We start from the raw sequence: 25,639 nt of genomic DNA on the forward strand, positions 1-25,639 counted from the left end.
AATCACCCATTTTGGGGTTTTTATGTCTAATTATTGGTTAATTACTCGTATCTGTCTAATGTTTAACATTATTACATTTTGAACAAAAAATGTTTTTCTGAGGATTTTGATGCTGCACTTATCGGCACCGGTGCCCTGGTGTATGCCCCGCCATGGGTAAACTCGGTGGGCAGACATTAGCAGCATCAGCACGACTCGAGTAACATTAGAACAGGGATGCGTCATACTCCCTTTGTCATAAATAGCGATCGGCCCATTGTTCCGCTTAAGCTGTTTTGATAGTCGCTCTTGATTGTGATCAGTGCTAAAGAGAATCTTTTCCAACACATTGGATTTGCTCGAAATACGCGTTTACCTTTGAATTGCTTGTTTTTATACGTGCTCTTTCGATTTTTTTTTGTTAACATTTTGAGATACGAAAAAAAAAAGAAACATTCCGCTGCTTGCTACCTGTGACAACAACCGTCATATTATCGTTCAATCTTCGACAACAGCTCTATGTAGTCGTTAGATTTTATAAATCTATCCAACTTGGGCCATCTGCCTAGCATCGAGGCGCGTGTTAATCAAATTTTAAACTTGACAACTTGTGATTACTTGGTTCTACGACGGTGAGATTAGCCTCTAGCCCTGTCACGCAGTCAACGCAAGAGTCAGGAATATTGACATCAAGCTCTAGTCTGCTAACATTTCATACTAATTTCGGCTTATCTGCAATTATTAGTTTGTGCATCATTAACAGTTAAATGCCCTGATTTGACAGTGCTAGCGGTAACCCCTTGAAGTTACTAACAGGAGGTGAGATTAATAAAAAAAATAGATTTTCTGACATCCAAATGCATGCAAACAAGCTAATTTCAATGAGCTATAGAGGACCCATCTTTGCAATCGTCAGTACGATATCGGTAAAGCTGTCAACAATTTAATTTGCTGTTTTGGGCAATTAACCTCTCTGAAAGGATTTTTGCTCGTTTTCTGCGCTTTCAAGATTGACGAGATACCGTTAGCGGTTCGAGCTATAACTGTCTACCTGTACACCTGAGGGAGACCAAATTCACCATGCTTATTAAGAAAAGTATGCACCAGATAATTTTTTTATTGATTTTCTCTTTTCCATTTTATTGACTCTGAAAGTGACAATTCCTTAATAGTTTGATGTAATTTCAAGTTTTTATAGATAAAATCAACCATAAGTCCTTAAAGAAAAATCCCCGAACCCCTTTTGTGGTACTTTGTTCAAGTGTTATAATACCATTAAAAGCATGTTTATAGCTGTCCAGGTGCCTGAGAAAAACAAGCAACTGAAAATGATGTTTTTGTCTAAAAAAATCCCAATATTAAGTCACACGATGAACTTGGAGCCGTGTTTCGAGCATTATTATATGTTTTGAAGGTACATTAAATGAATGTAACAGGAATAAAAAAAAGCTAAGATCGTTATTTTTAAGATAAAATCGCCAACCTACATCCCTCCCTTAAAGCGAAATCTGTTTTAGAAACGTGTAAAACACGCACTGCAGATGTACATACTGTGAAAACGCGGATTTCGCTGTTTTGGGTTTTTTTGTACAGACATGTAAGTGTACGAGTATGAGGCGCACAATTTTTATTGTTATGCCTGGTATTATTTGGGATATGACTAAAATGATTTTTTTTTTTTTGCGTCTTGCGTCTAGATACAGTGATTTTTAATATACACAGAAAATTATTTTTTTACTTTATTCAAGTGGTTATTAAAACATGTTAATTAAGGCTCCAATATTCATACAGTTATTAACTTCTCTTCAGCGACTACACAACTTACAGACTGATTCAGCAGCATATTTCTCCTTTTGAGAAAAAAAAATACATTTCCTGTTTCTGATACCTCACTTTCCAGGGCACTTCTCAACTTCATTTTTTAAAATGCTGTTATTAAACCATGGGAGATGAAACAAAACGGTGATTCAGAATTTTCCTTAAATTCTTGTTTTACTCAGTCTAACTAGCGCATTTTGTTCAAAGAGTCTACTCTTCCAACTGGGATCTATGGCATTCGAATAAAATGTGAGGAGTTTTATCCGTTAGGAATTAAGATAATACGCCGTTTTTACCAAAAACACAGAAATGTATAAAAACTTAGTAAATGGAATTTCATTTTTAACCTGAAATTAGTTATTTACGCCTTAAGAGTAGGACCATAGGCTGTTGCCTCAAAATTGGTCTTAACGTTCAGATCATTGTTATTCAAATCTCGCTAAGTCGAAACTGCAGTGCATCGCACAAAGGATGCTTGGGGACACAGAATAACCTCATTAACTTTTTACTTCTTAAAATATAAGTATAGTTTTTGTTTGTCAGTGTATCAGTATATATCAATGTATCAGAATAAAAAGAGGTTTGTCTTTGTGAAGCGACAGCTATAGACAAAAGCAAAGCATGTTGCTAAAATTATGGACGCAAAACTTTGACACAAGCAGTGGTTTTATTCTTTGCAGTACTAAGTTATAGCTCTCATGTATGTAGATGCTTGTCAATTGACAATTGGAAGATAATTTCGGGTTCAAGAAAGACCATTTCTGAACGAGCTTTAAAATCAAAACTCTATAACCTGTGAAAAGCTACGGAACGGGCTCATTTTTTGCACTTGATGAGAAATCTACATTTCCCCCTAGTGGTGTTGTGTCACAATTATATTGTTTTAACTAATTCTTCAAAAATACGTCTACATTTTTATTTTCTCTTCATTTAAGCATCTCTATTGTATGGCACGCTTTGAGCAGATTGTATAGTCCCGCCATTTACGTGCATGACCAGACTTTGTCAATGTTTGAAGCCCACGGCTCGTAACAGACAATATAAGATGTAAGATCGAAGCTATAAAAGTAGCCCCTTTTACTGAACTTATCTCTGCAATTTTAGACTGAGAACAAAAAAAAAAAAATAAAATAAAAAATAAAAATAAATAAAAAAAAAATCGAGAAATTATCCCTCAAAGGCCGATCCAAAATCCAATATTTCAGAAACGGATCTGGCTTTCTTTTGATGGTACTTGGTACTAGTAGTCAAATGATATATCTTATCATTTGGCCAGGCCTGTTGGAGGCACTTGTGCTCAGAAACCCCGGCGACCACAAAAGCCGTTGTCATTTCCCGGTGCTTATTCATTTAGTAGCGTCTTCTTATTGACTGCAAGCGTTTTTCCGGTTTTTGGCGAGAAATGTTAACCATTTATTGGTTCGTAAAAAGTCGTTTCTGGTTTTTCTACAGCGCAGATGACCTAGAGAACGACCATTACTCGTGGGTTTATGCTGATATGAACGGAAAATATGGGATGCAATAAGATGCCTTTATTTCCCATCGTCCGAGATTGAAGCTGGGTTCAATCTTTTTCTAAATATTTGCTCCCAGAGCGAGCACAGTTTGTTTTTGACAATAGTGAGAAAACCTGTTATCCACAAACGGCAGCGGCTTCCGCGCTTATACAATACTTCTGAAGTCTGAAACGACAAGCGTTCATTCTTCTTTGACCGGACGCAGGTCACTTCCCAATATGTTGTTTGGAAATACCTACCCATGTTTTCGCCTACGTCATCGCAGACATTGGCTGTTAAGGGCCCTATCTGAAGACGTAATAAAATTAGACCCAAGGGGGAACGACCACGTGACTTCCGTCCCACGAATTCTGCACCGTTACCATTATATTTTCTGTTGGTTTACGGGGCGCAGTTTTTACTCGTACTTTTTTTAATTTTCCGATAACGGATGTTATTGACTAATTGAACATTAATCATGAGAAAAAAGGGTAAAGGTACTGGGTGTAGGAAATATTGAAATGATTACGAATAATGCCATATTGACAAATGGCATGGTTTTTTTTGCATGAGATTCCTATCATACAATATAGATTCAGTCTCTTAGACATAAATTTGCCTGTTTCTATACAAAATTCTTCTTACATATTTTATAAATGTTCATATTTTGTATACTTTTGTCATATTGTTTTTCAAATACAGCAGCTTGACACATATTTCTTTGTATGAAAGATAAGCCGTTAGGAGCCATTTACAATACGTTAATGGATAAGGAAAGTCCGACACAATTGACAGTGACAAGTTCTTACATTTTCCAGATCAGATAAACGCTCAGCAATGCAAAACCTGTTGTTAAGAATAGAAGCTCCAAAACTAAACTTTCCATCGGCGTCAAAGAAAAAACGGTACGATTAATTTGATACGTGATAGAATTGGTTGACAGGCGGGAAGATTTATTTGAAACAGACCCATGGTTATCACCGGCTCTTGTCACTTCACGCGCTTAGAGGGATGAGTAAGAACGCGACCGTCGTGCCAGAGGCGTTAGATGATAACACAGGATACATGTACAGACCGATATAATGTACGGACCGATTCTTTAGCGTTCGTGTCTTCTTTTGATCACCTGCTTCTGTGATAGTATCAAAAACGCCCCGTTTTACCTTGAAAGAAGACCAGCCAACGATCCAGAATCAACCGATTTCTATATAATGTCATATTTCTTATTGCGTGCAGTTTATTTCTTAATTTTGTAATGGAATTTCATCATGAACAGATTACTTTTACACGTAAATTAGAACTCAGATGTTGATTTGCAAAAGAGCAGTTATCGTGTTATGTTTATCCGATGGCTTAGCATCCAAACCATTATGTTAACATGTTTCACACGAAAGTGAGAAGTACACAATGTACTAACAATCAAATACATGCAGGGAAACCGAAGCAGTAGGACGAATATATATGCCTACAGGAAAACTTAGAAATTTAATGTTATTTTCAATAAGCATGCAAGAAGCAAAGAGAAATGACAATTGTCAAAGGGAAATGATTTTCAAAGTCAAACAGAATACCTATTTTAATGAGTGAAGTTAACAATCATTCATTATTTTTCAATATATAAATGCCTTAGTTTTACATTTTGAAATATGGATCGTGTTATGTACTTGAAAACACACAAGTCTAGTTCCTGTAAAGCGACATGCCTGTTTTGAAAACGGTTATAGATCTGTAGCATAGTTATGTACCATTTCCATCAATATGGTCAAAACCTTAGGACTGACTTCATACTTGAAGTCATCATATTGAGCTGACATAATGTAAGCTGGATCATAACACTACAACCCCTTCTATACGTTTTTTTTTGGGGGGGGGTTGAAATGTACTTAAAAGACATTTTCGTGTCCTGTCGCTGAATCAATTTGCCTTGCAAGAATTGACCAAAAAGTAAAAATGCAACACACTTATATATTCAAGTGCATTGTATGGTTACAAAAGACATTCAAGCGGCAAATGAGAAGTCACGTATTAAGTCCATGCGACGCAAATTAACAGTCACGCTTCCCAAAATAATTGCAATGGTTTACAGATGAGATCAATTCGCACCTGCACGCGTTGGGTTGCTAAGGCAAGTCTTCTTGTGTTGACCGCAGCTGTTTACGAGACGTCATGCTGTACGTAGGTCTTTGATTAGAGGGTCGAGTGTCTCTCTAACACGGCAACTTAAGGGCGGGCCACGCACGAATAATTGCGCCGCTATAGTGGAAAGGATAGTTTCCGATGTATCAAAATCCCGATGTTTATGTTTTGTCTATAACAACTGCATTACAAGACCTCTTATGAGAATGAACTAGGCCGAGGGGATCGATTTTTCAAATTCCTGGGGTTAACTTTAACACTGTATTTTTTTGTCTGAGCATCTTTGATGATTTTTTCTTTAAAATCGTATTCAAGTTATAAGACAGTGAAGGCTAGACTAAGCAAAGAATGCCAATTATTTGTATTTTCAAATTACTGGGTAGTGAACAAACATTGTATTGCATCAGATTTACAGCAATCCTGGCACATTTTCATTTAATTCGTTTTAAACTCCAAGTTAAACATATCCTTACATTGCCATGGCCTTTAGGGTTTAACAATAGCAAATTTACTCTTTAATTTATATGCCCCCGTTCGATTTCAATTACAACTTGTTGCACGCGCTGTTTGATCAAATTGATACTTAAACTTAATTTCACTGATAAAGTAATTTATGTTAATCTTAAGTAAATATGAGGCGTTTAATTCTCTCTCACTTCATCGGGTTCCTTAGCCGTGTAGACACGCCGGCGTCCAGCAACTTGTCGAGTTAACTATTTCGTAATTAATCGTATATATATCTCGTTTGCGCGTTTGTGGTGAGGCGAAGAAAGTTTTAAAAAGTTTTGAAAGAGTCCTTTCCTCCCGAACTGGTCACATAGGATCCAGTCATCTCCCCCGGATATCACACCTTCCATTTCGTCTGCCAGGCCCTGAAACGTATTGGTTATGCGGCTAGTTTTCCTTCTTCTGACAGCCGTTGTCAGTGCGGAGTCTTTGCAGGTAAGTCGCTCATTAATGTCACGATTCCTAAAAATAAAATATTGACAAGTTTTAGTGCTTCTTCCCAATATTGCACTTTATTATGAATATAGTCAGGTAGCTCCCGATCAAACCTTTCCCTCTAAAACTATCTACATACCTCAACAATCACGGATTATTTATGTAGACTGAAACACGATTTATGTCTAATAGACTTGACATTTAATTGAAAAAAGAAATCGAATTACTCATATTGAAAATAGTGGAATGATGTCTTAGTCTTGTTTATTAGGTTAAGCTCGTGTACAGTGTCAAGTGGATTATGTGGGGAAAGTAAACGATCTTTTGGGCTTTAAAAAGTATTAAAATTCTTTTTAGACGTTTGATTTTTAGGGTTAAATTTATTGTAGAAAACGTTAACGTGACGAATTTTTTACATAAGAGACCTACTAAAAGCCGCAACAAGGTCCTAAATGTCTTAGGCTAAACGAGATTTTTAATGCATACATCTTATAAATAATTTAGTACGCTGCCATTGTCCTAAAACGATTTCTTCCTTATTGTTACTGACTGTAATTGATTTCTTTATTTGTTTCCATCTCTCCTAAGCAAGTCATTCAAAATTGATCAAACAAGCCCGTTTTCTTTCCTTTTTTTTCGCGGAATATTCGGTAAGATGTCACTTTGTATAGACGATCGGGTACTTTTATCACCTGTTAATCATCATGAACTAAAGTGTCGGATTAAATTTCTAATTAAAGGAAACCCAGATGTATTTAGTCATAATGACGAACCAGGGGTTATCTCATGTTTTTCAGGAAACTTCCAAAACAACTTTCCGTTGAGACCCCAGTTTATAAATCGAGGAATCGCGACCACGTCGTATACGTTACTAACATTTATATCTTACTGTCAAAATTGAGAAGTCTTACCTAACCCGGTGACGTACTTTGAGATATAAATAAAGACTTTAACGAACAGAAACTGGAGTTAGGTATCAAACTTGGAAATTTGACTCAATAACATAGGATTTTATAATACTTGCTGTTCCGTATTACTGTCTGTGAACCGAAAACAATACCAGATAAAGATAAAAAAGCAGTGCACAATTAGATTCAGCACTGTGATTCAAAAAAAGAATTAAGCACTGTGATAACGGTATCACATATGACCAAAGAAAGAAAAATGTTATAATATTTTGCTTTTAAGCAATAGTAGGCGTTAAAGACGTATGGAAGGGTATCCATTAGTTGTGTTTGTGGTATTTTTTTTCAAATTTCGATAAACGATTGCACTTTATTTTTATCTGTTTTATCAACATTAATATCTTTTTACAATTAGGACGAGGATTTTGTCTGTGTTTGTACACACAACTTTGATTAATGATGAAGTCACCCAGTATACTGATTCATAGCTACACCGAATATACAAGTTCTGTGCTTCCTGATCATAAGATCAAAAGTTTCATAGGTTCAATAAATATTGCAATCCTAGACAGTTTATTAGGATTTTTAGTCCCCGAATTAACCCCGAATTAACCCTGGATTATGAATTATAAATTCTAAAAGGTATCTGTAGTTCCCACCTACTTACCTCATGTAATTCTGAATGGTAATGATTGAAATGCTGCGCATGCAACCATCAATGATCAAGATACCTCTGGTTTAAATAAAATGGCAAACATTTTTTATTCTTAAATTTCTAAAAAAGAAAAAAAAACCCGTCTCATATTTACTTGTAAAGCGATGAGTGAACTTTAATATTGAAAATGTGCATTTTCAGTTTCATCATGGTCTGAGCGAAAACGACCTCATTCATTACTTTGGTACTAATAAAAGGCATGAAGGTAAGTTTCCTTGATTAAACTACGGTATCCGGAGATGTGAAAATAAGAAAGCTCAAGTGTCGTAGGATAAGTTTTATTCTATAATGGCAAATTGGTCTTGGTGGTTGAAACAGACATTTGATCTCGAATTAGTTTAGAAGTAACAGAGATGGATAATTGTTGGAATTCACAAGGGAACAAGAATGTTACTGACCATCTTGGTCAGACATTTTTTTTAACAAGATCTCCAGGTTTTATTGTATAAAGTTGCTTCAAATTAAAGTTGGATTGAAAAATAAGGATTAGTGAAAGATGTTAAAAGACAGTCATTCTTGGAAGAAGTTGTCCAAATATGTGCCTGTTGTCTTAAAATGGTTTTTCATTTTACTTATTGTCAGGATTGGATCAACGTTCATTCAACATTTTCCCAATGTTTGAAGATAACTTAATAAAAAGAAAGAAGCGTGAACATATGGTCATTTGCAAATTGGTCGGATTGATTGTTTAAACAGATTGAAATAAAAAAAGTCATTTTTCGATTTCAGTTCCGGATTATGACATTATCACACCCACGCGGGTACCAACGCCCGTCCAAGGTCTCCGACACCGCCGCGACAGTGGCGCAGACGATTTCAAAAAATACCATCTGACAGCATTCGGCGAAGAATACCCTCTCTCTCTTGTGAAAAACGAAAGACTGGTTCCTTCAGGTAATCTAAAATCCACTGTGCACAGTATATTTTATTACAAATTAGAAAGTACTTCAATTAATGATAAACTAAAATACCAGTAAATAGATCTTTCTCTAGCAATCCACTCTTTACCTTTATTATTTTTTTTCTCATAACGGATTCTGCTAAGTGATTTGCGTCATACTAACCAATTTCACGAGCGGTATATTCTCTTTGAGTAGCAATTTTTAACCTGGAAGATAGGAGTGTTTGCTTAAATGCGTACAGTAAGCCTCTACATAAGGTAGACAGTATCACGGACATCAAAACATTGTTATCGATACGATTTACAAAGTAATTTTTTCACCGCAAATTTGATGAATTCATACGACCTTTGTCGAAACTATATGGAATGCAATGAAATCGAGTAATGTGACCTTTTAGAATTACAGGGCGACGGCTTGATGTATTGTTTCAGATACAATTCACTGTCATTGACGATCATTTCAACAACAATTGTCATAAACTAAATTTCAGGAACAGGTTACTTTAAGAATATTATTTGGAAATTAAAAACTTACAATAACTGCTAGGAGATATATGAGGTTGTCTTTCTGCTACGTCAGTTACATTAAATCGAAGAAAACATCACAGGTTAACTGTATTGTTTTTGCATGTTATGATTAGCTTAGTGTTGTTAACACCGTAAAAGCCGAAAGTAACATTTGTTTTGCTTAGGGAGGACTTAAAGATATTTAAACTTGTCGATAAGACGGTAGAGCATGGAAATTCGAGTTGATACAAAATGTTCTGTTTGAACAGTGTGTTGGCATGCGTTGGCCAGTTCGTGTATATCCAGACTCATTTTTCCACGATCAGCGCTATTCCGCAGTGAAATAATGATATAAATGTCTGCCTTTATCTATGAAAAATTAATTACACGCACGTTTCTTGTAGCATTATGCTTGTTCACTGTCAATATTAATCACTTGCTTTAATTTTTTTTCTAATGCTTTAGAATGCCTCGTGCATAGAATGGGCCATAACGGGACCACACACGTGGTGCCTTGCAGAGAGTCGGCCAACCAGAACTGCTACTACTTGGGGGAATCGGCGTTCCATAATGGTTCTATTGCTGCCGTCAGCACATGCAGAGGACTAGTAAGTAGTCCTCTATCCAGGGTCTTCGCTCTGTCTTTTAAGAACAAGTTAAAAAATAAATAAAGTAAAAGATAATACAGGGGAGTAACCATTTACAACAGTGCAAAAGCCCCCTTTACACTGTACAGCCCCGTTTGATGGTAAAACATACTTTACGTACCGACAAATGGCTTATCACTGAGCATTCATTCTGCAACCAAAGCGATGCTTGTGCTTCCATTCTACGGCCACAGCGATGCCAGTTTTATGGGCGCACAAAGGATGCAGAAAGAACGCCGTCCAGTGTAAAGGGGGTTTAAGTGCGGAATGTCACCAGACCTTGATCTGTGATATAAGATTTTTTTTCATTGTCGCAGTTTCTTTTTTCACGTACTAATGTGCATGCATTTCGGCTACATTTTTGTATTTTATTTATTATTTTCAAGCACGGAATGGTCAGCACCGAGCACCATGACCTACTTATCACCCCACTGAAGGAAAAACACAGGCAACATCTTACGGAAAAGCAACTAGCTGAGCACGAACATCCCCACGTAGTCTACAAACGTGTTCCTAAAACCAAGACCTGTAGAGTTAAACGTGAGTGTTGATATATAACTTACTCAGCACACGTTCATGAGTGCCATTTAAATGATACCTTTAATTCAATAATAACAATTGTTTATCAATTTTTACTCGACCGTGTTGACGAAACTTTCTATGATAGGCCTACATGTACGATGACTGCAATTACATTGATATCTGTTGCTGCATTATCTTACTTAGGTGAATCTTGCTCACACAAACAGGATAACTGTTATATTTTTCATTTGCATATTTTGGGGGAAATAAAATTTTAACTTTTGCTCCGTTGACACGATAAAACTAGAAAAAGCACTTGCTTTAATAATTTGACTCCATGCTATGCTTACACAGCTAGCATTGTATTTTCTTTGAAATGAAAATTATCCTCGATGGCTGTATGTGGAAAGGTTCATTAGGACCATTTACATGGGGCCAACGACTAATTGCAACGAATGGCATTTCAAGAAAAATGTCTTAAAAATGGTTCAGCGATTCTAGTATTTTGGCTTTTAAAATAATTGTAATTTACGCAAACGCTGAGAATGAGTGTAATTAAGAGTGACCTAGATCGCCCCATTTTCTGACATTGCAATACTTAGGTATGTTTACAAAGATGATAATTTAGCCATTCATTGTGGTGAACGTTAATATTGCTGGAAATCAGGGCCTCGTGACGCATATAACGGTCATCTTTTCGAACAATAATCATGCTGTTACAAGTCTGTGTTGGTCTTACATAAGGCAAAGACGTAGAAACAATGCAATTACAGGCCGGATTCTTAATTGGAATCAGTGAGATGGCACTTGTTAGGCCTCGCGTGGCGTTCGGAGACAATTTGAAAGGCTACGTTCACGTAAATGAGGTAAGAACTAAATAGAAAGCAATGAGCTTAATTAGACACTGTGAATGTGACAAAGCACGTTCCTATACCTTGCTGACGAGCAGACTTAAATTCACACCTTCTCCAGTCTATTGGTTTTATCACCGAGCAAATTAGAAAAGAAGTACTACAATAGATTGTAGAAAAGTTAAATTTATTAAGTTGTTTGATTTTATGATGATGATGATGGATTCATGATTTTTACTCTTGTTGAATTTGTGATGCTTCCATGGACTCTGTATAAAGGAAGGGTTCCTAGCATTTTGCAGAATATTTCACGTAGAAGGCGAATTATTCGCTCCATTTACTCCGTGAAATGAATTTTTATTGTGTTTCCAATACTTCTTTCATGGCCTATTGTTATTTTTATCCTGTTCGTTCATCAAAAACACTATATCCATTACAGATCCAGAGTTTTAATGTACACATATATATTTTCATTCTTTGTTGTCTAGACAGTAATTAAATTCAATACATCGCCGTTAAAGCATAATCCGGCTGCCGTATTTGCCCTTGGATCTGAAGTAGCTCGCATCAAATACTTATAAGTTTAAATGTTTTAAGCATGACATGAGAATTCGCCCCTTTTGTCTTTTAGCATGCGATATATGAAGACTAAGCAGTAAATATATACGCCATGGGGAAATTGCCATGATTCGTCTTTATCTATATTACAAATTGGTCCCAACACCAGGAAAAAATATGCATTTTTCTTCTTTCATCGGTCGCCGAATGTAATCGTTTCACATTTGGATTTGTGACACTCCAAGTATCAATGACTCGGTGCCTGATTTATGAGTCGTAATTATTCCAATTATTTGCTGAATAACTCCCTCAGCGCTCTCTCATTTTACCCAAAGTACCTGTTTTAATTGGCAAGGATCTGTCAGTAACGGATGTAACCGTACACTAACCTTTTTCTTCGGTTTCAATTGTCGTAAGTCGTGCCATTCTACCTGAATCTCAAATAAAGCTTAACGCAATACCTACAGATGTTGTACGAAACACACCACCACGGAACTTTTCTGATGTTAATGGTCCCAAAAAGGGAAACAAGTCTGACTTGTTTACTTAAAGGTCAATGTCAAGACAAATAAGACAAACTACGCAAACAAGAAAAATAATTATGACCTATGCAGGAACGGAAACCGGTTAAAGACACATTCAGAGATGTTAGCGTTTAGTTTTTCTATCTGATCTATATGTAACACCTGGAAGAAGTAAGTCAATCTAGAGAACCAGGGAAGGGGGTGAGGGATAGAAATGGACTATATTTCAGTGGTTACATTATCGTATCATCTAACCAAGCCAATACTACAAATGATATAGTATGCATTGCAGAATGTCAACTTAATTTCCACCGATTGGACGTAGGGCAAGGAAGGTAATCCAATACAAAACACAACAGAAATGATGAAATTCGTATCTTGAATGAAGAATACAAATTCCGTTTTTATCGTGTGTCATTTCTATATTATACCAAAGCTGGGCTATATAAAAATTCCTATAAAACCCAACTATATTAAAACTTATCAAGTTGTTCAACAATGTTAAACAATAAAATTATTTAGATAAAATTTTAATATGTGCTTCCGAATCAACATAAATGTAACTTTGATGATGTTGCAAAGTTATACAACTTTGTATTGTCTCTCATCAAATTTTTAATTATTTTCTGTTATATTGTGCTCTTTTCTGATGAGCCGTAGTACTGTAAGATTAAATAGACGAAATAAAGTGGTCTTCCAGAGTGACCGATACTTAAAATTCAGTAAGACACACCTACCTTAAAGAGGATTAAGGTTAAAATTATGTTCGTTACGAAATGCATAAATGGGTGTGTCTCATCAGTTTTTATCAAATAGCTTTTATCAAGTAGAAAAACAGGCCCCTAGATTAGTTTTTTCCTGTGAACATATCTTTGAGTGTAGATGTGTTATTTGTTTGAAATTAAACCAACTAATGGATCGGCGAGAGGCTTGAGGAAAGACAATGAAATCCCTTTTTGATGTGTGTAGAAACACTCGAGAGTTTTAATTTTATTTTGCCAATTGAGCTAGTAGTTTTTAGGGCAAAAACATATAACCTATAGAATCAAAGTTCCAATTTACACGCTCTAGTTTTTCAGCCCTTTTAAAAAGGAAACAAATATTACTGTCTACATTATGGAATTTGTGACTTGTGCATATTCAAATTCTCAAACCATAGGAAATCTGGCTTTCTTACCATTTGTTTCAAAACGTTTTTATCTTCGCTTTCAGGAAGTGACAGTGTATTGAAGTCTCTGACAACTCGCCACAAGAGGGCAGCAGGGGAAAAGACAATCGAGCTGATGGTTGTCGTGGATACCAAAATGTGGTGGTACCATGAACAAGACACACAGCGTTACGTTTTAACATCTTTAAATGTGGTATGTTGTTTGAGCTCTGTAATCTTGCCTCACACGTCATCTAATTGAACAGCTGAATAAGCATTTTCTTCTTAAAATGATTGGAGGAAGTGGTAGTCTTAATTTGAATTTGTTCTTTGTCGAACTTTTCGAAATGACCGTATACATATTACGACATATACTACTACACACAGCAGACTATCAAGCATACTGTATCATATTTAAATATAAACATGGAATTAGTGCTGTGCTAGTACTAGACATTTGCATACTTGAAGGGCATGCGCTATTGTACACAAGGGGGGGGGGGGTTGAACTCCCAAGACGGTTTCACAAAATTGCTTTGAAAATTGATAGCTTCAAACAGCTACCTCCATGGTACAGCTGCCTACATACATCGATTACTGTAAGATCTATACCTTGCGCCCTAAACAATACCAGTTATTCACCAGGAATCAACCATCACGATCGAACGTCAGAGCTTGTGGTAACGAAGCTTATTGCGAGCGAAATCCAAGCCACTTCTGCCTCTAAGCAAGATTATTTCACTGAAAGATTAGATTTCGTCGTTTTGTCTTTCAAAAATACTTCCGATGAAGACTTTTTTCTAAGAAGCTTGAAGTAGGTTGTGATAAATGTGAAACGAAAAGCACTAGGATTTTTTTCTAATAAATGCATCTTTGAATTTTTTCTTTATATTAAACAGTTATTCTTCTCTCTCTCTGTCTCTGTCTCTCTCTCTCTGAGGTGGGTGAATGATTGTGCAAAAAAAAAAAAAAACACTTTGAATCTTCTTCTAACCCCAAACCACAAGTATTTATCATGGAAGAAGTGATAATACAAATACAGGAGCAATTGAATAGATAAAAGCATAAACAAATGAATATACGATTGATCGACCAAATATATCGATAGAATATAACTCTATTTATATAAATTTGTTGATTTACAAAAATATAGAGGCGTATAAATGAAAGAGTTATGAAAAACATCTTTATTTTAAGTATTGCACCACGCAGATAGGTGTTGGTACTTACAGTGGTTGTTCTTATTTTGTGTGGTTTGCTTGTACTTGCCATTCATGCAGTCCGATTATTTGTACAGTGTCATCTCTTCTGCAGGCAGCTCAACGATACCTGCACCACAGCCTTGGGCAAGACATCATATTTAGCGTGGTGAAACTGGTAATACTGGAACAACAGCAGGTAAGTACTGAGTGAATTCATTCTCTCTCTCTCTCTCTCATACAAATATTCAACAGTAATCCGTAATTTTTTTAATTTTTTTCCACCAGAATGGCCTTGACATTACACCCGATGCTGATTTCACGCTCTCAAAATTCTGTAATTGGCAAGCTGGCATAAACCCTTACGACGACAACAACCCTCAGCATGCAGATGGTGCTATTCTTATAACCAGGTTTGCAGCTCATAATTTGTATTAATATCAAGATAACAATCACGAATTCAGTAACGAGATTGAGGAGGAGTGTGCCTAAATTTAAACTCTGTCTGGAAAATAGGCCTTACTATTTTTATAATTTACGTACTGCGAAAGCCAGCTTAACTAGAATTTCAAGCTTTAATAACGTATTATCGTATGAAGCTTAAGCCTTTTTACAAAGTACAAACAATTTTATCATTCCTTGTATCCAAAATAAATAGCATTTGAGACTTCATTTTTACAGGGAGAATATTCACCAAAATGGCGAAGAAGCAACCACTGGGTTGGCGTATGTAGGCGGCATGTGTAATCAGAGGTCGAAATGCGCGTACGTGGAGGACACTGGACTGGACATGGGACTGACCATTGCCCATGAGGCTGGACACAAGTAGGTCTCCATACTATACGTATAACGGCCACATGCCCGATAAAACCCTATTCTCACTAGCAGTATAATCTTCTGTGCCGCTCCAGTTTGTGTGTGGCTATTATGTAGGATAGTCACCTGAACGGATCCCCCTGCACTGACACGGCCAGTCGACCAGATTTTTTTATTGTTCTCAAACAGAAGCGAAATTGTGAAAGACCCTCTCCCTCGTGTAGCGCTATTTCAATGTTGCCAAGCAAGAAAGCATACCGCGCGGTGGGGAAAGGGAGTTTACTTTGATAAATGAATAAACACTTTATATACATGTTTTTAATTGTTCATTTCTGTTTTCACTTCATCTTCTAATTCTTCATCATATTCAATATGCTGTTTGTTTCAGTTTGGGGATGAATCATGACGGAGATGGCAACGCATGCGCAAATAGCAATAATTTGATGTCGTCAGATGGCGGGAAAGGACCCTCATCTCTTCTATGGTCGTCCTGCAGTGCCCAGCAATTGAGATCGTTTTTGGCGTAAGCTTCAGAAAAACTAATTACTGTACCTAACTAAACCAATAAATAGATGTAAACATGAATAACTGAGTGGATTAGTAAAAAAATAACGAAGCACATATAATTTAAAGCTTTCTACATTGATATGTACGCTTTGTATAAAAACTTATCTGTGTGCTATGTTCAGGTATTTGTTTCTGTGTGCGTTTCGTTACATTCTTGCACTGTTGGGTGACCTAGCTGTAGCAATTCTACTGCAATTTACAACGGTCTCGTTGGTGAAGCGTGCGTTTGTTGTGCAAAATTCAGATATTGAATAAAAGGGTTATCTACTGCAACTTGTCACATCTGTTGGGCAAGTCTGAGGTGACGATTCCACCGACTGTGACTGATTGTGCTAACCACCTGAATCGATCCACCAACTTAGTTATTCACATGTTTATAACGGAATTAAAAGTGACCCAAAATAAATATTCAACAATACTAGACCGTCACATCACATATGCACCTCCTTCTCACGTTAGACTGTGCTGTCTACCGATGTTTAGCAACCTGGTTATCCAGAGGCTCTAATTCGCCTTAGTTATCACTGTAGTGGTCATACATGCTTGAACACAAGGTCCTAAACCACATTGTTCTTTCTTTACAGTTATATAGTGCGGTTTACTGCATCAATTTGCTGTGCTATTTCAGAACTTCCCAAGCCAACTGCCTGACGGACAGTCCTCCTAGCACTCAGCTGAAGCTGATAGAAGACAAGCCTGGACTGGTGTACGATGGGGACGCCCAGTGTAAGTTACGGCACGGGGAGGGCTCTACTTTATGCGGTCTTGCTGTCACGAAGATGCTAACGGCCAATTATGGGGTGAGTTCCCACTGCTACTACATTATTTGCTACCATTACTGATTTTGGATAAGGTTGAAAGTGTCTGTATTTTACAACGTGGTCAAATATGTTTTTCATTTTAACATTTTAAAACAAACAATACCTCGCATATTTTATTTTATTCCAAATAAAGGACGAATGTAGCCGCCTGGTTTGTACGGACCCCACGAGAGAGGGCTATTGCACAGCAGGTGGCGCTCCAAGAATGGATGGAACAGCATGTGACCAGAATCGAAAGGTACCATCAATGGCTGCATTCACAACACCGGACTTACCAGTCCGCGGATCAAATATGACCGACCCACTTGAATGCTTATTACGTAATCCCCGCGGGAAATCTATTCGGTGTCTAATACGGGATTAGACCGCATGCTTTTAATTGGGTCGACATATTTGAACCGCGGACGAGTTAGTCTGCTGTTCTGAATGCGGCTCATTTTCATAATTTCTACATCGCTCACAATTCAAAAACATTAAAAAAAATAATAAAGATAAAACAAGTGGGGGAGGTTCTTGCATAAATCCCGATGCACATGTGTCTGATAGCCAAAGCCGTCAGTGGGAATTAACGCCCCTATGTCGCCTTGGCAACCGGTACTGCTAGCACCATAATAAGTACACTTGAACTAGCTTGGACGAGAATATATGCATGCATATTTATCTGTATTACAGTAGACTGGACCAAGACATACATGTAATTTGTAAATAGATAAAGATAGACATGGAAAGAAATTGGCTGAGTTCATGCATGTGATTTGGTCAAGTCCGGGATGCATAGTTATTGAACCACAATGCTCGGGTAGGAGGCCTAGTGTTGAAACAGCATTACCGATCCGATCATTACCGGTTCTGGAATTTACACATCTCTAGTTAACTGATCAGACTACCAGTCTTAAGAAAAATGCTCCGGACACCTTCTGCTTACTGTCTTCGGGATTAAAATCTCTTCAGAGACCCTTAATTTATTTTGTGGCAGAGGTTGATTTAAAAGTTCCTTTTAGTTGGACAAATTATAACAGATCGAAAAAGCAGAGGCCAAACTGAACTAATAAGCGCTCATTTAGAAAACGTGTAGATATTACACACTGAAATTCAGTAGAGTTCATAATGCCGTTGTATTCCGTTTTAATAACGTTTAAATATTTTAATCCCTTTTTTCTGAATAGAAAAGGGTGAGCAAACAATGGAAACCACATCAATACCTTCAAAATTTAAACTTAATAACACAATAGCTAAGACGGAATAACGCAAAAGCTTCGACGAGTGAACCCCTTGACGCCGGTATATGTGGGTCGATCGGCTGTAATTAGGTGTCATTAACAGCAGGATAACTCAACCATAAGGTCACCACTGATTGTTGCGGCGACATGATAAAAGCTAATTAGCAATCATATGATAAAATGGGATGACCGTCTCCCCTCGAGGAAGCTACCAGTAGATAAACCTGAGACCGAATTAATTACCTATTAACAACAGTTTTTCATTTGGATCCCTCATCCCACAAAATTAACTAGATGCATTTTATTAAGGCAAGATGACTAAGAAGTGATATGTAACGTATCCTTCTTGTGCGTCAGGGGTGGCTTCAAGACAATTGTACTCAGGTTCCTAGCCTTGAATCTCGGAGGTTTGAAGAAGTGGATTTTATAAGACTTTTTATTAATACACACAGATTTTATTAGAACAATAAGTATAATGACATTTGCTGTTGTTTAGTAGTTTTCAGTACCAATATTTACAAAGAAAATTATCCAACTTTTAGAGCACTTGTTTAAGCTGCGAGGACAAGATCGCTTTAAATGTGTCAGGTCTGGGACCGAGTCCGTTACTAACCTAGCTAATCTAGCTTTTAAAATGTAAAATAAATAACTCGAATAACAGTAATACATTATTTTAATCATCCTCTCTGCCAAGTATCAATGTTTTTCATATTGCACTCTTTCAATCTCTCTCTCTCTCTCTCTCTGGTATTTTTACTTTCTCTCTGTAATATTTACAGTCTTTTGTGAACACAATCAGTGTTGAAAAAGGTGAACTTCCTTCTACCTCTAAAATTTGAAATTGTTGGCTGAGATAGCTTCCCATGATCATGGTTTAATAACACCCTCTGACCACAGCGTGGTCTGTTACAAAAATGTTGAAAAACACAGTGTGATTTTGTACGTACATGTACCCATGTATTTTGGTGTGTGTGTGTGTGTGTGTGTGGGGGGGGGGGGGGGGGGGCTGAAATCGGAGGGTAGTTAAATAGTGCTAGGAAAGTCATTGGTGATTTAACAGTAGGAGGTGCAAGCGAGGAGCTATAAACCCTATATTCATATACATGTAGCTCAAAGCCCGCTAGGACAAGCGATTTCTTTGAAAGCAAAGCGACACCTCGTCCTGTCAACATTATTAAACTAACGATACTCAGATAAATACAACACAAACGTTATTGATTGATTTGGGAATGCTACGTGAAAGGTTAACAACACTTAGACGGTAAACACATTACACTATGAATATAACATGAACTTAGAAGAGAAAACAGCATGGACAAATAATTTTGTCTTAATAACTGTATAAAAAAACATGTCTACTCTGACTGGTGTTTGAAATCCCTCCCTAACGCAAATTAGATGGAATCTCCTCAGAGTCTTTCAAAGAACTTATTATTTTAGAGTCAACTTTGATATCGACATGAACACATCTCTATTCGGAAAAGAAGCTTCATGTGCAGATGATAGTTTATGTGTATTCGAACAAGACGTACAAGCTGGAGGACGGAAAGGTCTAGATGGGAGTGACCTCCATTATATTAATCATTAGTTACCCCAAAATTCTTAGAATCAACCATCAATTTTCCATAAATGACATTAGTGTTTTGAACCCTTTCCAACACGATAACAATGAATGGCTTATGCATCAGGACATCAGGAGTTTTTTTACGAAAGCGCACTCAAGCCGAAGGGGGGGGGGGCTTGTAAGCCATGAGCTCAAGTCAGCCTTGTAAAGTTTGTGCAATCGGTTGTAGTTTCAGAGCTAGTTTGAAGTTTCATCGCATTCAGTAGAAAAAAAGGTATATCTACACAAGAGCAATAAACGGCGCCATCAGTCTCGTGAGCACGTGTTCCACACCTACGTTGTCTTTCACAGTGCGTGACAGGCTTCTTCACAAGTATAGAAAAGTGAATATTTAGTTGTCTATTTGGAAGTCTCAGGTGCCACATGGTAAACCGCAAGAAAATTTAATAATTTTGTTATGTCACGAAAAAACCAATTTGCAGCATAAGCATGATCATTTATTTATAAAATCACTTCAGCACTGATCTTTTTTTATCTTTTACCACTGGAAGTAAGAACCAGGAAGTAAGATTTTAAAACACCACTCGAAGTAAGAACTAGGAAGTAAGATTTTAAAACTAATATAAAAGAAGGTAAAGGATAACCTATAAGAGGTTTTATGTATTTGATATTTTTATAAAACAGCGCTAGACCATCTCGTTAACCCCATTTGAAACTATGAGACCAATGTCTAAAGTTGCCTCTTTTGCTTCAAGGAGTTCGATTTTTAGATTAACGTCTATTGAATTTAATAGCCACGTAAAATGATTTTTCTGGGTCCCTCTTGTTGTAGAAATAATTTTGTATTTGCTAAAGAGCATAAGAAAACAATGAAATACATCATTACTGTCTTCTTATATATACTCTAGCCTTTCTCCGGATGTGCAGAGATGTCTTTGAACCAGTTTCACAGACTGAGTGCAAGTATAACAACAGGCGTGCATGATATTTGTAGACGGTATAATGAATCCAATTACTACGCCTGAGCAATGGGTTCAAAAAAGACTACAACCAGCTTTAGCACGCTATTTCAACTTTGCTCGTTCTTTTGATTCCCCCGATGATTGAGGCTACGTCTGTTTCCTTTTCTAAATCAAATCTGTTCAGTTATATCATAAAAAGCACTCTAGACATACTCCCATCCCGATGCTTGTTAAACTCCCTCTCGTTTTTGTAAATGGAAAGGTTGCAACATTTCTCCTACCCTGGGGCCTATAAGGTCTGCTAATATAGCTTATATAATGGCTACATATTGTGGAGAAACTCCTACAATCTACTTTCAAAATAACCGAGACCATTCAATACAAAATATGCGTCCAGACGTGGACAGTTCATGAACCACATTACCTCTACTTTGGTCTTCATGTAACGAGTCAGGCAAAACTGAGTCAACAACTCGTTTTTAGGTCTATAGAATGTGGATTTTCAAAACGGTGTTCCAAAATTTCCATCACCAAAAGATGCACAGTATCATAATATGCATGCCATATGTCTTTCATGTTTTCTTACATTAATACGGTTATTATTATATCTCGAATTGAGTTCAGTTACCATGTTTGTTAAAATTCACTACCAAGCACGACCAAAGAATCTTCAACAAAAGCAATTTCTTGAATGTAAATTTATCTCTGTGTTTCCAGTGGTGCATCATGGGTAAATGCGTGGACACAACAGGGCCGACTGTTGACGGTGGGTGGTCGGCATGGGATGCCCAGTGGTCGGCCTGCTCTAGGAGCTGCGGTGGTGGAGTGAGAATGAAAAGAAGATATTGCAATAACCCTAAGTAAATACATATTTACATTCGTACGAGGCAGATAGTTTACGAGGATTAGACTGGTTCTATGACGTTTTGAGGGTGTCATGTGGAGGGGGGGGGTGTCCAAACATAATGCAAAAACAGATTATGTGAGACCAAATATGATGAAATCACTGCGTTTGTGAATCAAATTATACATGGACAAGCAAACACTGCGTATTATAATCGACTTATAATACATAAATATGAGAGACCAAATTCGAAGGCACTTGTAACGCAGCGTATCACAGGCCACTTTTAGAGTGGGGAACTATGGGGCGCTACAAAATGTAGAAATTATTCATATGTACAATAACCAAGGAAGTTATCTTATATTAACAAAGCGTTGGAAGGCTAAATTCGTGTATCGGTTATACCCCCTTTACACTGGGCGGCGTCCTTTCTGCGTCCTTTCTGCGACCATGGAATTTGGCATCGCTGTGGTCTTAATAAGGAGGCACGAGCATTAATTTTGTATCAGAATGAATGCTCAATGATCAGCCAGTTGTCGGCACGTAAAATATTATAATTTTTTAACTCTCAAATGGGGCCGTACTGCTGGACGCAGAAGGGACGCCATCCAGTGTAAAGGGGCCCTTAGGCATAGTTCATAAGTACTAATTACTGAATGTTCATTTAACACTGAGAATGTTTGTTCAATTTGATTATATCGCCCTTGTCTAATCACTTTTACCTATTAAATTGTGGTCTATGTTGAACTTTTAACGTTTTCAAAGCAGAAAAATTCTTACGATCCGGTGGAAGCAGTGCCACAAAATTAATAATTTTGGGTTGAAATGGAAGCAAATCTTGACTTCTAGGGATTCGTATATTTGAGTTTATGGGATTTTGACTAAAGCCACACATGGTGCTTAATTCTTTTTGAAAAAAAAAATGCACTGCTTTTGTCTTATGAGTTTCGTCATTTCTGATTGCAGACCTGGCCCTGGTGGGCAGAACTGTATAGGAGACAGCTTCGTGGCTGAAATGTGTAATCCACAGGTTGGTGACACTGACTGATGTGATATTTAGTTTTTGTGCCTTTTTATTATTTATTTTAGTTAAAGTTTTTTTATACTTTAATATGCTTGGAGTGCCTATACCAACAACTGCCGCATATGCTACATACGCGACAAGAGCACTTTTAGCGTTGATTTATTATTGGCGACTACAGCTGTTTGTTGGGTAGAATTACACGATCAAACTTCTCTTGAACAACCAAAACATCAGTTCTCATCAGTTTTGGTAGTTTAAAATAACTTTTTTTTTCCACAAAAATCACAGACAATATTAACAAAGCTTTCTTCCCTGCACAGGTGTGTGCCACATCCCAGTACTCGTTTAAAGCAGAACAGTGTGCCGCCACCAACTCACAGCCCTTCAATGGCGCATTACACACGTGGGAGCCGTACCAGAGACTGTCAGGTAAGGTGTTGGCACACACACACACACACACACACACACGCACGTTCTCGCATCATTCGCGCACGCACACACAAAAACACAGGTTAAACTAGGGAGAGCACTACACATTTGGGTTCTGCTTTTATTGTTTGGATATTTTTACGAATAAAATTTCAAGTTATGAAAGGGGAGTCTGGCATCTCTTATGTCCCTTTCCCCTCTGACATGACTTTGATACATCATACCCATACAGTGTCACAGTATCAGGAAATATGTTACACCCAATCAAGAATTAGCCGAGTTTTACATATAAACAGATATACGACTTTTCAGGTACTTCTTTGTCACTTACAGCGCCATTTCGATAATGTTTATGGACAGCATCATCTGTGACTTTCCCGCGGGGCCTAATCATCTCGCAAAGAAACCAAATATCCTCAACCCCATGGAATGTCGATTTCCCTGAGCGTAATTAGAAAGAAAATTCTGGAAAAACTATTTATTTCTAATAAACACATGCCCTTACATCTATTCAGCATACAACGGTTTTGCATTTCTTTAAGAAAGGTATATTATTGTGTCACGAAATCAGCCTTTTGGCTGGAATGCCAACCACTGTTGGAACTAGTTTCCTTTTGAATAGCTACGTCTGTTGTCACCAGACACGTGAAAAGAAACGTTCAAATTGCATTGGATGTCATTTCAATAATGTAAAAGGTTGAGAAAGGAACTCGTAAAGCACCTGTATTTGTGAAATGTATCAATTACCGTTTTGAGCACGTATTTTCCTTTTAACGAACAAGATCATGGGAAACCTATGGTTGGTGAGAACATGTGCTCAAATAATGCCTTCCAATTTCAATTACCACAAATAAGCTTTGCCCCACCGTTTGCTATGTACAAAGAAGGTTAAAATTGACATTTTGGAAGAGTATTAGTTTACCCCCTACTTTGTGCAAGAAAGCGGATTATAGGAAGTCTGAACTTCCGGGGAACGGATTTTGAGATAATTCCTTTATTACATTTTGCATCAACGTAATATGTTTTAGTGATCAACAACACTGATGAGTTGCCTGTGCCAGTTTTTGAATTTTTTGCTTCAAAAGAACGTTCTTTCAATCCCTGAACGCCATAAGCATCCTTACGTAATCTCGATTTTTATACAACCAGTGCAGTCTATATGCTGTACTGGTAAACATCTGTTCGACCTTTTCCATTACATCTCACGTAAACACGGAGTCGGGGGTTAAAGATATATTCTATCAGATGAATCGCTTTATCTTGATTAAAAAATTTGAATTGGAATCGAGCCATTGATCGAATTGAGTGTTGCCAGCTAGGCCTAATGGATTTCGAAAAAAAAGAAAAGAAATAAAGTTGACATTTGCAGCGCCTATAATCATGTCTGTGTAGTAAGCGTATATCTGTGGATTTTAACACTGATACCTCGGTTGACATATCCTGAAACAAAATCTAAATGTCATTTAATAATCTTAATCTGCGCATGCTAGGCGGATGAACGAAAGCTATGCCAATTGCGCACTTCCTATGTCCGTTGAAAATGATATCGTGTTGTGAATGTGACGCCAATTAAAAAAAAAAACACGTGTATCTTTTTCACTTAATCGGGTTAGAATGTACATGTAAACAAAAAGCCGAAGTTAAAGATCGTTTTGAGAATATTTATTTTATATTTGTATTATGTAAAAAACAAACAGCCTGAGCGCTCAATATTTGATACATGGAGACTTCCATGGATGGACTTTTAATCTATCACGGTCATAAGCACAGGTGACAAACAGGTTAAATCATTTCGGAGACGCTGTCAGCTTGTATCAACCAACATGGATGGAAACATCCATTACTTACATCAAAGTTTTGATTGATTGCCTGTTACATCATTTTTAAAAGGGCTTTAGCGGCTTTATGTATTCCAATAAATGAAATGAAAGAATATCACATTAGGTATTTGTGTGGTGGCATTCAAAATTTACAACATAAGAATAATGGATAAATTGTACCCGTAACACCATTACTGTTTTTGTGGCACCATCTTAATGACCTCCTGAATTGTTTTGAGCGCAACAACCCTTAAAACCAACCTGCATATAGAAGTTTTGAAACACAAAAGCCAAAAACACATACATGTATATGAGCATAAAATAAACGCTCACCTCTTTTTATTTAACGGAATAAAGAATTCAGGAACGGTGTATTACATATCAAATGCAAAAAGCCAAAGACCATGTTTGCTTGATTAAAATTAATTCAGTAAACACAAATTAATTGATTTTACCAATATGGCATTAATCAAATGCTATTTGCTTAAGATGTTGTGACACCAGACTTATGTTTAGAACTTCATATTTATGTTGATATATCTATTTTCAATATTTCATACATTGGCCCTAGACCGTAATCATATTCTGTTCCGAACATTGTAACATACATTTTGATCGCGTAGTTGCTCAAATATCCTACAGTATGTGTAGATTTAAACAATGGAAGCAATGTAGTGGTATGATAATGGTACAAATGGACGCATTGACTGACACGATATTAATTT

The 25,639-nt window shown here is 37.0% G+C and overlaps 1 protein-coding gene across 5 annotated transcripts in view; it reads left to right on the forward strand.

Moving 5' to 3' along the window:
• The first annotated feature begins 6,076 nt into the window (after positions 1 to 6,076).
• The window catches only part of LOC106176057 (A disintegrin and metalloproteinase with thrombospondin motifs 6-like), a 48,715-nt gene continuing 29,152 nt past the window's right edge, over positions 6,077 to 25,639 (forward strand). For all 5 annotated transcript variants that reach the window (XM_087008981.1, XM_087008982.1, XM_087008984.1 and 2 more), the window contains exons 1-15: positions 6,077 to 6,371; positions 8,133 to 8,196; positions 8,721 to 8,885; positions 9,865 to 10,007; positions 10,433 to 10,586; positions 13,714 to 13,862; positions 14,963 to 15,046; positions 15,136 to 15,260; positions 15,529 to 15,672; positions 16,052 to 16,186; positions 16,859 to 17,030; positions 17,185 to 17,289; positions 21,515 to 21,657; positions 22,608 to 22,671; positions 22,986 to 23,094. In XM_087008981.1, coding sequence (XP_086865107.1) covers positions 6,318 to 6,371; positions 8,133 to 8,196; positions 8,721 to 8,885; positions 9,865 to 10,007; positions 10,433 to 10,586; positions 13,714 to 13,862; positions 14,963 to 15,046; positions 15,136 to 15,260; positions 15,529 to 15,672; positions 16,052 to 16,186; positions 16,859 to 17,030; positions 17,185 to 17,289; positions 21,515 to 21,657; positions 22,608 to 22,671; positions 22,986 to 23,094 — 1,810 coding nt within the window. In that variant the 5' untranslated portion in view covers positions 6,077 to 6,317. The remainder of the gene's footprint in view (positions 6,372 to 8,132; positions 8,197 to 8,720; positions 8,886 to 9,864; positions 10,008 to 10,432; positions 10,587 to 13,713; positions 13,863 to 14,962; positions 15,047 to 15,135; positions 15,261 to 15,528; positions 15,673 to 16,051; positions 16,187 to 16,858; positions 17,031 to 17,184; positions 17,290 to 21,514; positions 21,658 to 22,607; positions 22,672 to 22,985; positions 23,095 to 25,639) is intronic.

Source organism: Lingula anatina, chromosome 3, assembly GCF_051362555.1.
Source record: "Lingula anatina isolate TDL-2025a chromosome 3, LinAna3.0, whole genome shotgun sequence".
NCBI lineage: Eukaryota > Metazoa > Brachiopoda > Lingulata > Lingulida > Lingulidae > Lingula > Lingula anatina.